The sequence below is a fragment of the Fusarium tjaetaba genome, assembly GCF_013396195.1.
Source record: "Fusarium tjaetaba strain NRRL 66243 chromosome Unknown NRRL66243_c0000300, whole genome shotgun sequence".
NCBI classification, from domain to species: Eukaryota; Fungi; Ascomycota; class Sordariomycetes; order Hypocreales; family Nectriaceae; genus Fusarium; species Fusarium tjaetaba.
In genome coordinates, this window is record NW_023501496.1 from 21,903 (window position 1) to 33,622 (window position 11,720).

An 11,720-nucleotide genomic window follows, 5' to 3' on the forward strand; every position below is an offset into this window, starting at 1 on the left:
AGCAAATGAGGTCTTCGAGGTTGTCTGGGCGAGTAATATAAAAACAAACCAGGCGAATGATACGCGTCAACATCAACAAAACAACAAGGCAGCCTTGGCGTTTGTTTTTTAACTAAGTGCTAAATCAAACACAAATTGAAATTTTCAACATGCAAAACCACTAATCTGGTCGAGCCACCGTAGCGAGCATTACAGTGGGATAAATTCAAATAGTTGTATCCGTAATGCAGCAGCCGACATGGATGATCTGACGACCAAGACAAGTGGTGGAAATGAAGTCCGGGTATACCTTTCCGAATATTATCATGGAGCCAAGCAGATTTGGGTGGCCAGAAACTTTACCAGTCTCACACGATACTGGATGTGGGCTTGAGAGGCTTGCGGGAGATCCAGCGCCTTGCTTGGAGAGTGTGAGCGGGAAGAGACGTAAAGGGATGGTGAAAAATCTTGGCACACCGTTTGGGAAATGTAGACAAAGACTCGGGCATGAGATTGGAGCTTAAGAAAAGAAGCTTGATCGAAGAGAGTTTCGGGTCAACCAACCTACCTACATACATGCTGCATACATAGCAATAGGCCACATCCGCCGCGTTTGTTGAAGATACAGCTGAGGGACTGATCGTATGCCAAGCTTTCGATTCCTCCATGGACACGCCTCGGATCGCATCGATCAGAGAACCTGGCCTTGCTAGCTTTCTTAGATTAGAAAGCGGCCGAAAGCTTGTCGTTGACCATCAGAAAACTACAGTGCCCGATAACCCCTGGACACTGATTCTCATTTCTGTGGACTTGAGACGTGGGTCGCCATCTAAACTTATGTACCAGAGTGATGATAGTCGAAACTAAGACAAGACAGAGCTACTGAACCGAAAGACCCCATCAAGAATCCATGACTCGAAAGAGGTTGATGGGGAAAATACGAGACCAGGATGGAGCTTTCGATACTCAGTTTGGAACCCATTCGCCTCGCCTTGTATCAGGGGGGTTCGCCTCGATTGAACTTGAAGCCAATGCTGACTGACCTAAAAGTCAGGGGAATGGACAAGCCCTCATCTTCAATCAAAGATAAGGCATCGAGATGTTGAAGGTGTTCAGGCTGTCTGATAGCTAAACTATGTTTTAGTGGTTCAAGGGGAGATTACGGAGGGTTGCTAACAGACAGAACCGTCGAGCCGCCTTATCATCAGTACCTACTTTATCCATGGCGATATCTTGCTGAATGATCTTGGCTTGCCCACTGGAAAGGGATCAGCAAGCACTGTACAGAGCACTACATATGTACCTAGGCACATAGAGACTGGCTGGCTGGTAGGTAGGCCAGATCTGACATGACAAGGGAGATTGTATGGGTGGGTGTCAAGACCCCAACCGTCAGACGGATCCGACTGTTTTGAAGCACTCATCAGAAACAACACGGAGCAGCCTGAAGAGGAAAGTCAACAGGCTTCGACTCCGTTGCCAACTCAGGATCTAGTCCACCTCTCAGACATTATAGGACAGCTAGAACATGGCCGCCTTGTTTCTCAACGAATTCTGTGTGACCCGACCATATCAGGAGCCTCGAATAACTGTGCTCACGGTGCAGCGTTGGCATAGCCATGTGTTCACTGTTGCTTGGGCTCAGTGAGAACTCTGTTTAATGTTCCGGCCCTCTAGGCTCTGGGCTCCAGCTTAGACCGCCCCCAGCTCTCCTAACCCCTGCTACAAGGTGCATGTGTGCTGGAACCCATTCAAGCCATTGACTACCGCGTGGATAATTGCCCACTCTGCCACTGGAGAGTCCAAGACTAACTAGTCGGTGCACGGTGTATTGCGGGTGCGGTCCAATAGATATCGGGGAGGACATTGCCATGAGCCATCTCCTTGTGGTCTTGTTTGTTTACTCTATGCTATTGGATTCACAGCTCAGGCATGGCATGATCAATGCGACCAATCAGATGATGGCGCCAGCTTATTGCTAGTGGCGATTATTGCCAGGATGGATAAATATGAACTTCCCGCTACTACATGAACGGGTGATATTCGCTGCAGCTTCAGATGAAAGTACAGTTGAGGCAGATAAAGGATGGGTCGATTTTATTGGAGGGGACTTGTCGAGCCGTGATACAACCTACCTAGCAGGAGCGAATTCTGCAAAAATTGAATAAGGGGATTGGCAAGACAGCGGGAAGAGATTTGTTCCTGCATTAGCGTCGCATTATGCCACGGGAACTGACGAGTGAACGTGCCCACAATAGGAAGGCGACAGTCTATTGGATATTGCCTGGCGAAGAGCAACGGGGGTGGCTGCCTCGCACCCACGCGACAGTCCGTCCATTTCTCATTTGATCTTCATTCTTCTAAAGTCAAATCAGTAGATCTTCGGAAACAGAAAATCCTTTGATAGGTAGAGAGACACATACTGGTACCGTACGCCTGAGACTTGTCGATCGATCATAGGTTCTGATCAGATTTGGGAGCCTCTCTGACTAAGGGACTTCGCAATATCTACATTTCAAATTCATTCACTACTATCATACATGTTCCATGCTCTCTCGTGGAACTTGCTTCTATTTCAAACTGGCAAGAATTAACATGTCTAGTTCCGAAGAAGAAAGACACTGTGACCCCGGAGTTCTGATCATATCGCAGGGATTGTCAACGTGGAACGTCGGTCCGCTTCGGCTCATCCGACGATAATTATAGCTATCGCAAATCTCTTGCCTCAGTTCGATATCAGCATATGACAATACTACCTACCTACCCAGTATCTTCTTCCTCGCAATATCACCCGGTATTATTTGTCTATTTCTGGTGTGATATGGGGGAGTAATTTCGGTTTGAAGATTGGGAGTCGAGCATGCATATCCGTAGGCGCTGTGGATGTCCGCCGACTTCCAGGTCCCTTTCACCCCTCTAGCCCCTCTCATGACTGGTTCCTTTTTTTAAGCTGTCTCGGTGATGATACCTGTCAGAGCGCAAGACATCCATTTCCATCTGCCGGGGTTCCCACACCAGAGCACGAGGCAAAGTGGAAGGGCCTCCTCTCCCCACACACGTTCCCAGGTCCCGTTCTCAGCAAAGCACCCCTTTCTTGTTCTTAGGTAGGTAGCTGGCAATCCGAAGAACGATTTCACACACAGAGTAATAGTCGACGCTGCCTAAACGAGGCTCATGATGTCTCCTTATGTTTAAAACAATAATACCAAAAGGTGTGATGAAGAACTTTCTCACATGATCTCTCTTTGACACAAATATGCGGTCTAGAAACAGTATCAGAAGGTATAGCTGCTGGTTTCGAGCTTGATATCAATGAATGGCTATTTTTTATTTTTTTTTATCTGGGAGGTTGTTTTCCTCGACAAGGATTTGCCCAGATGCCAGCCAGCGTCCACTCAGATAAGAACAACTCATGAACTTGTGGTTGTACAGTGCAACAACCAAACATGCAATCCTAGTAGAATTTGCCCCTAACTGTGTTCAATAGCACAGCGATTGGTAGAAAAAGTTAATGCTTGCCTACCGAGCTCATTATATTGTACGGATATGGTAGTGTGCCACCGGAACTTGGGCCTAGATGAGCTTATCTTTTTGTCTTTTCCTGACTCTCGTCCGCTCTAGACTTGCACGGGGCCTCTGACACTGGATGAATGGTCTGCTCGTACTCCGTACACCGTACAGATTTTAATTAATCGCTATTCTCAAGGACCCCCATGCCCCAGATCCCCTGTCGCTCCAGGTCCCACCCCTCCATTACTGATTCATTGCGGGCCACACCCACAGGCATACACACACCCCCATACCCAAAATCTCATCAACCTCCCTATCAGTCCCTGTCGAGCGAAGACCTCATCTTAATATAAAGCTCGAGTCCTCCAGATCTCCAGAGTCTTTTTTCTTTCTTCTTCTTCACCCACACACATTCATTCGCTACTATACCTTGACTTTTAGTCAATTTCACTCGTTACAGCACATCTACCAACTATACAACTTTCGAGTTACATTAATTTAATCCCAACCCCCAACCCAACCGACAAAATGAAGTTTGCTACTGCTCTCGCTTTCGCTGCTGGCGTCGCTGCCCACGCCAAGAACGTCACCTACACCACCGAGGTCGTCACTGCCTACACCACATACTGCCCCGGTCCCACTGAGATCGTCCACGGCGACAAGACCTACACTATCACCGAGGCCACCACCCTCACCATCACTGACTGCCCTTGCACTGTCACCAAGCCCGTCATCACCACCTCCGCTGTCGTCTGCCACGACTGGTAAGTTGCTGATATCCGATGTCCTCAGCCTTGTCAAAACATCCATACTAACAGTGTCTCAGCCCTGCTCCTCCCGCCCACCACGGCAACAACTCCACCCTGGTCCCCGTTTACCCTACTGGTAAGCCCGGCCACGGTGGTGAGAGCGGCAAGCCTGGCTCTCCTGCTGGCCCCGGTGCTACTCCCACCGCTGGTGCTCCTTCTGAGGTCCCCACCGCCGGTGCCGGCAAGGTCGCTGCTCTCTCCGGTGCCGGTCTCGCTGCCGTCGTCGGTCTTGCTGCTTTCCTGTAAATCAACAGCTAGCAAGCCTACTCCACGTCGTGCCTACGATGCTTTACGCTCAGTAATACTCAATTGGCGTGGGGGTTTCCATCATTCCTGATGGAGTGGTGTGGAACAGTTAGCAATGGTTTGGCTTCAGTTGGGGATGCAAGCGATCTTTCAGGGAATGTATAGAACTTTTTATTTTGGGTTACGAACATACGTCACGGGAGAACCGGTATACCCTTGCAACGCTCTATGGAGTCTTGTCTAATGATGGCCACGCTTTGCAGGAGTTGAGACATTCTTGTATATGAGTTTTGTCTCGGTGTTCGGAAGGAGCTCGCATATTCCCTGTGTGTGAGATCTTCTTTCGGGGCTGGGAATATAATGTGTTTTTTTGCCTTGAGCAAAACAGGACGATCTTGTCTAGCTTCACTCGCGGTTCGTCTTTGTTTCTGCTCCCATCAATAACTTCAAGAGACGCTTTTCCAACCTCGACTCCCGTTTCCGCTTCTTGATACATATTTTTGGGTTGTCAAACGTCTTGAATATTTGCGGTCAAGTTACTGGCGCATATATATATATACACACACAAACCGGGTGTGTTTATGGTCTCTTGTCAACCAGATTCAATGTTATTGCGAGCCTCTGGGAAACCATGTATCATAGTCAAGGCAAAAGCAAGCATTGCTGAGAGGCCAGTTTTGGCCCGGCAGTATTAACTCTGTTATCGTGTTTACGCTGTGAATATGTCTTGGGTGTTTGTTTCGGTTGTTATATGCCGAGACAAAGCCAACGTTGGTTCACTTAAAAACTGATAACTTGAGCCACATTTTGTTACTGCCAGAATAAAGGGGCGGCTGAGAAACTAATAAATACTTTCCCGTGTCTTCAATCTAACCTAACGTTAAGTTGCTTTGAGTCGTGGGGTTTGTTATCCAAGCATATACTTTCACACCTTGCGATATAGCAATATGTCGGTTGATACTTTTTGAATATTATCATTATCAGTTTGTATATCTTCTCGGCATGCAAAGAGATTACATTGCATGAAGAAGAAGAAAAAAACAATTTTTTTCATGCGGTGAGGCATCCCATCAAGGCCACCCTATCAAATTGTTTAGTAAGTGTACTCCGTACTACAGCAGTCGATCAGAGCTAAGTGATCCCGAATACCCGGGATATCACCGTCTCAGACATAAACCACCAAATAAGCTTTACGGTTTACACGTTGTCAACGAACTCAGCAATTATTAACTATCACGGCTCGGCCTGATACCGACCCGGCCGTTATCCATAAGGTCTACCGGACAAATGGGACGGTCATCTTGGCGTAATGCGGGGAAGGTTATCTAGTATGAAGCCACCTCAGCGAACCACTTACACTCGCCCTGCCAAGCAAGCTGGGAGAGCCGCAACTGATGATTAGAGATGGGAATTTGTTTGGGGGGGCATCTCGCTGTATGTATGTTGCTTGATACTGCCAGTCTCTAATAGTGCAAGATGGTTTTACTGGACTCGCCCTCGCCTCGCCTTTAGGTATATCGCCTATCTCCTCAGTTAATGGCACTTCCTTTGATCCGATATCTCATTTCATGTATCAAAGTCAAACTCCCTCACCAGGGCTTCTTTCATCAAGCTTGACCTTGGAAACCTCCATTGGCCAGTTTCATTGCAGAGGAGATCGTCGTCCAGGCAGAGTTATTTATACACCGTCAAAGACGGCCCGGAGTTTCTCGGTAGTGAGGTCCGATGCCGTTGAACCTAAGACAAGCCATTCAATGTATCATATACACTCGGCCCCCTAGCTTATCGGTTCCCACTCCGACATGCCCCTTTAATCATCGTTGTTGCTATTTGTTGTCAAGATACCCTTCCCTGCCAAAGCCATTGGCATCGACAAAAGCACGGAGTTACTCATCCATACCAAGTACTGCATTGAATAAGGAGCCCAAGACACAAAGTAAGAACGAAATACCAGCTATGCCCCACAACCAGCAAGATCAACATATACAAGACGAGGTGCTTCGGCACAGTCTTGAGAACCCCGAAGACTTCTGGAGACACCAAGCCGAGCATCTCCATTGGCATAAGCCATACTCGACAACCATCCAGCTCACTCAGAAAACTCTCAAGAACGGTGTTACACATGATAGCTGGGAGTGGTTCCCAGGCGGCGAAATATCTACTTGTTACAATTGCGTCGATCGACATGTACATGATGGGCATGGCGATTCCGTCGCCATCTACTTTGACAGTCCTGTGACAAAGACAAAGGAAAAATATACATACAGTCAGCTTCTTGGTGAGGTTGAGACTCTTGCTGGTGCATTAAGAGAGCAAAGGATACAGAAGGGAGATGTAGTCCTGCTGTATAGTGAGTAAACCATGCATCGTTCTCATACAGTGATGCTGGCAGCTAACTTGAGTAACAGTGCCTACGATTCCCGCTGCCGTGATAGGTATTCTTGCTGCTAATCGACTGGGCGCTATCCATTCTATTGTATTTGGTGGTTTTGCCCCTCACGCTCTGGCGCAACGTATCGATTCATGCTGTCCTGTGGCTATTCTGACGGCGTCTTGTGGTATCGATGGCAACAAACCTCCAATTGCATATAAAGGCTTGGTAGAAGAAGCGATTCGGTTGGCTGGTCATAAACCCCAAAATGTTATTGTATGGCAAAGAGATCAGCTCCGTTGGAATCTCAACCACGAAACTGGGCAGCTCGACTGGGACACGTTAGTCGACAGTGCCCGATCTCGAGGAATCAAGGCGGACTGTGTGCCAGTCAAGAGCACCGACCCTATTTATATCATTCACACTTCAGGCACCACTGGAACCCCAAAGGGTGTACTCCGCGATGCTGGTGGTCACGCTGTCGGTCTGCACCTGTCCATAAGTTATCTGTTCAACATTCACGGACCTGGGTGTGTTTCTTTTACGGCATCGGATATTGGCTGGATCGTTGGTCACTCATACATCATCTACGGCCCGCTCCTCACGGGAGCCGCAACTGTCTTGTACGAGGGCAAACCCGTCGGTACCCCTGATGCATCGGCGTTCTGGAGAATAGTTGAAGAGTATAAAGTCAACACCATGTTCACAGCGCCAACAGCTCTACGTGCAATCAGGCGCGATGACCCCAACAACCAATCCTTCATCGATTACGGCAAAAGGGGTGCTCTCAAGACTTTGCGAGCTCTCTTCCTCGCTGGAGAACGCTCCGAGCCTACTCTTATCGACAGTTATCAGCAGCTCATGGGTCAATATTGCGCTGAAGGCGCAGCCGTAGTTGATAATTGGTGGTCTACAGAAGTTGGTTCCCCCATCACGGGGCGAGCGCTCGTTCCGCACGCTGGCAAGCATCGCAAGACGGAAGTTCGTGGGCATCCTCCTCCTTGCCTGAAGGCTGGTAGTGCTGGGAAAGCAATGCCAGGCTTTGACGTTCGTATCGTGGATGATGAGGGCAATGAAGTTGAGAGGGGATCCATGGGAAATATTGTTTTGGCAATGCCTCTCGCCCCGACAGGATTTCGCACTCTGTGGCAGGATGAAGAACGCTTTTGGAAAGGCTACTTGAAAAGATTCGAGGGAAAGTGGCTTGATACCGGTGATTCGGGCTGGATCGACCAGCAAGGTTATATCCATGTAATGGCACGCAGCGACGATGTTTTAAATGTCAGCGCGCATCGTCTATCAAGCGGTACGTTCCAATTCAATTTCTTCCAACTTCAGCATGGACTAACAGTGCGTAGGGTCTATTGAGCAGGCCATTGCAGCCCATCCTCGTGTCGTTGAAGTTTGTATCGTAGGCGTACCGGATTCACTAAAGGGTCAGCTTCCTTTCGCCTTCGTAGCACTTTCGGGACAAGGCTGTGCAGATCCAGCAGTGCCGAGTGAATCAGTCGTCAAGGAAGTACAGCAGTTAGTCCGTGGTCAGGTGGGTGCTATAGCCTCATTAGGCGGTATCATCCAGGGCAAGGGAATGATCCCCAAAACAAGGTCTGGCAAAATGCTACGACGGGTCCTCAAGGAGATGGTGGAGAACTCCATTCGTGGTGACTTTGACAAGGAAGTTGCGGTTCCCAGCACGATTGAAGATGTGTCGACATTGACTGTTGCCCGTGCCAGGATCAGGGAGTACTTTGAACGAGCAGAAACCGAGACGGATGGCATGGTGAAGGCTCGCCTATAGAGCAGGTTTAATATGAGCGACCTTTCTGAACGTAACGGATCTTTCTGGTTAATTCAAGTGGCGTGATATTGTTGGAAGATACAGTGACTTGGTTTCTTCATCCAAGTCCATTTCACTTGGTAGATGAGCCACTCGCGATATTCTGACACTGATTCTCCTTATTTTTAACAATTGATGGTTGCTGAGGGGAAGCTAATTCGAGACGAGCCTCCGTTGCCCGCGAGGGCGTGACAGACTCCAGTATTCTATATCGCAGCCGCATTCGTAACCACATATCTCCTATCCCACGCTACCGACCGTTTACTCGAAGCAAAAGACCCTCCAATGTTTGACCATTCGTAGCCGGAGATATAGGCGTAAGACTGTGTCCGAAACTTCTTATGGCCCCTATCCTAGACTCCGGTAAACAAAAACATAGCCTATAGGTGAGTACAGCTCAGTCCTTGGATGACTGGCCACTCGACTGCCTCGAAAAGAGGCTATATACGCTGTCCTGTGCCCTGGGTGCCATCTTGGTACTGGAGAAACGTGCTTCGGGTAGCCTTTTCCCAGCCTGCAGGCTTTCAAGGATCCTATTGATAGCATTAGTCATGGGTCGAGTACAGATGAGAGATACAGTTACCATTCAGCACCAACAAACTTAACTCCACATCCAGCCGTTCTCCTAATCTCCTTTTCTAGTTTCCCTCCAGCAAGGCCACCTCCGGTGCCCGAGTATCGTCCAGCTGACCTTCCTAGTATGACATGGGTGACTTTCCGGCGTCCGAGGTGCAATGACATCTGACCTCCGTGTTCAGTGACAAGCTGCTTGAGCTTGAGATCTGATATGAGAGGGAAACAACTCCCGTTGACGTAAACAGTCACCCCATCAAATATCCGTCGGCGAGACACTTCTGCTTCTCTCTCTTCATCCTCCAGCTTTCTTGATTCCATGAGTGCTTCATATCCTTTTCCTTGGGCCTCATCCTTCACCCCTAGACTCTCACGCATCTTGCCTGGTTGCACGAGCATATCCTTCACGCTCCGCTGTGCCCTTTCCTTCACTGCCTTGGGAACCAACATCTTGCGTTTCACATCGTAATCCTCTGAGCCAGCACCCCATGTGTCGCTCAAACGCTTTCCACCAGATAAGCCGCTGCGAAATTGACTGTTGAGCTTGAGGTTACGGGACTCGCGCCAGCCAGTTCCGGGGCATGATTCAGGACGTTGGTGGCCGGTTGACGATGAGTTCCATGGGTCAAAAGATGCAGCGTGTTGAGGCTCGGCGGCCTTCCGTATAGGGTGTGACATCTCTTCTTCTTGTCACTTATGAAGGAGTTCGCCAGTTCCAGTTTTGAGTGAGTTGTGATGTGATGTTGCGATGAAGCGTTCTTTGTCTTTGTCTTGTGGAGGTGTGCTGCTGTCATTTTCTTGTCGTTGTGTCATGTTGTGTCCGCTTTTGGCGCTGGCGCGTGTGACCAACCACTATATCCACGTCTTTCTCGTTGACTTGCGCAGGACCTTTACGCGTAGTCACGTGAGTCTGATTAAGGCGCTTACCCTATACTCTGCTATGACTTGAGCATTAAATTATTTTACATCTGAATATATGGCATGGTATGTTGCTTCCATGTGTTTTAAATGTGATGTTTATCTTAGCATGCTGTTCATTATAGTTTTATTCCAACTTGGGCATACTTTGGACACCATAGTTGGATTTGTAGTGTCAGAACAAAGGAACGAAGACGAAAATGGTGTGTTTACCATCATCAAAATCTTTAATCGACTTGACAAGATTTGCCCCTTTCTCTCGTTCCCACCGTCCGATCTGGAATCGCAAGGCAAAGATCATGTCTAGTGAAATAACCCAGCCCCTCATTGGATGAAGGAGAATGCCAACAAAGCGCGCTGCAAACATGATGTGCATTGGATCTATGTAATATCACGGGCTTCGCTCCAACTAGTGCTGTGCTGTGCACGATGAACCTGGTAGGCCATATGTATACCTGAAACGGTCGATAGTTTGCTGCGGTAGGTTATGTTGGTTAACCAAGCCCAAAATCCCCGTAACCTAGACGGGCAGACCTCCTGGCAGGCAAAAGTAGCAGGATATGGCATGGCATGGCATTACATGACATACCTACCTTAGACTACTAAAGATGTAAGTTAGAGTGCACCCGCGGCTTGCAACCTGTCTCACGCGCTGCAGCGGGCGGGTAGAGCCGCGCGCCCACCTCAACCCAGGTGCCTACAGTACCTAGGTGCAGTGCAGTACAGTACAGTACAGTACAGTACCTAATAAGCAATGGAAGCTACTAGGTAGGTAGGTTAGTAAGTTAAAACATGTCCGCTCAACTCTCATCTATCATCTTGATAAAAGTATATATGTGTGTCATGCAAGGCTCAGGATCAAGCTCAGGGTCAGGGTCAGGGTCGGGCTTGTGCTTGTGCTTGTGCTTAGGCTTGGACTTTGGCTGAGGCAGGCCTCTCTCTATCTGACATACGGGCTCGATCTCATTCAAGTCCCTCTCAGTCTCAGCTCTCCAATCTCTCGCAGTTGCCCTTTGACCATCCTCTGACCCTAGCGCCTAGACCTGATATACATACATTGTCATGATACACGAATTGCCTGGACCAGTCGGTGCCATGTCAATCACATAACATCTCATTGTATCCCTGTCACCCTCAACTTCATCACATCGATCCTTGTCTGAAAGGCCCGTTCCTCTCGCAGCTCGGCCTTGAACATCCACCCCGTGAACGGCCCGTCTCGTCTCGCCGAGTTTGCCTCTACATATGTACATACTCCGTACAGGCACCAGCGACTCCAGCCCAGGCCATTCCATGTTCATGTTCATCATGTCATGTCATGTCATGTCATGTCACGGTCTGGGGCCACCTAATTCCTCTTCCGTCCCCCTTCGTGAAGTTCTTAGATTACCTAGGCCCCTTCCTCCCTCTTGGCCACCAAGCCTCAACCCTCAAACTCTTCATGGGTTCAGAGAAAGCCAGACACAAAAGACCGATC

At 48.7% G+C, this 11,720-nt stretch overlaps 3 protein-coding genes across 3 annotated transcripts; 2 read left to right on the forward strand and 1 right to left on the reverse strand.

The window, feature by feature from the left end:
• Positions 1 to 4,017: 4,017 nt before the first annotated feature.
• FTJAE_11737 (clock-controlled 6 (CCG-6)) lies at positions 4,018 to 4,544 on the forward strand (the record flags this gene model as incomplete). Its single annotated transcript, XM_037344711.1, has 2 exons — positions 4,018 to 4,253; positions 4,316 to 4,544. 2 exons carry the CDS (start codon positions 4,018 to 4,020, stop codon positions 4,542 to 4,544), a joined length of 465 nt encoding a protein of 154 aa, XP_037201183.1.
• Positions 4,545 to 6,500: 1,956 nt separating this feature from the next.
• On the forward strand, positions 6,501 to 8,713 carry FTJAE_11738 (propionyl synthetase; the record flags this gene model as incomplete). The annotated part of the gene is made up of 3 exons (XM_037344712.1): positions 6,501 to 6,894; positions 6,953 to 8,221; positions 8,274 to 8,713. 3 exons carry the CDS (start codon positions 6,501 to 6,503, stop codon positions 8,711 to 8,713), a joined length of 2,103 nt encoding a protein of 700 aa, XP_037201184.1.
• Positions 8,714 to 9,331: 618 nt separating this feature from the next.
• FTJAE_11739 (DNA repair REV1) lies at positions 9,332 to 10,003 on the reverse strand (the record flags this gene model as incomplete). The annotated part of the gene is made up of 1 exon (XM_037344713.1): positions 9,332 to 10,003. The coding sequence occupies one exon, from the start codon at positions 10,001 to 10,003 to the stop codon at positions 9,332 to 9,334; it is 672 nt and encodes a 223-aa protein (XP_037201185.1).
• Between the last annotated feature and the right edge of the window lie 1,717 nt (positions 10,004 to 11,720).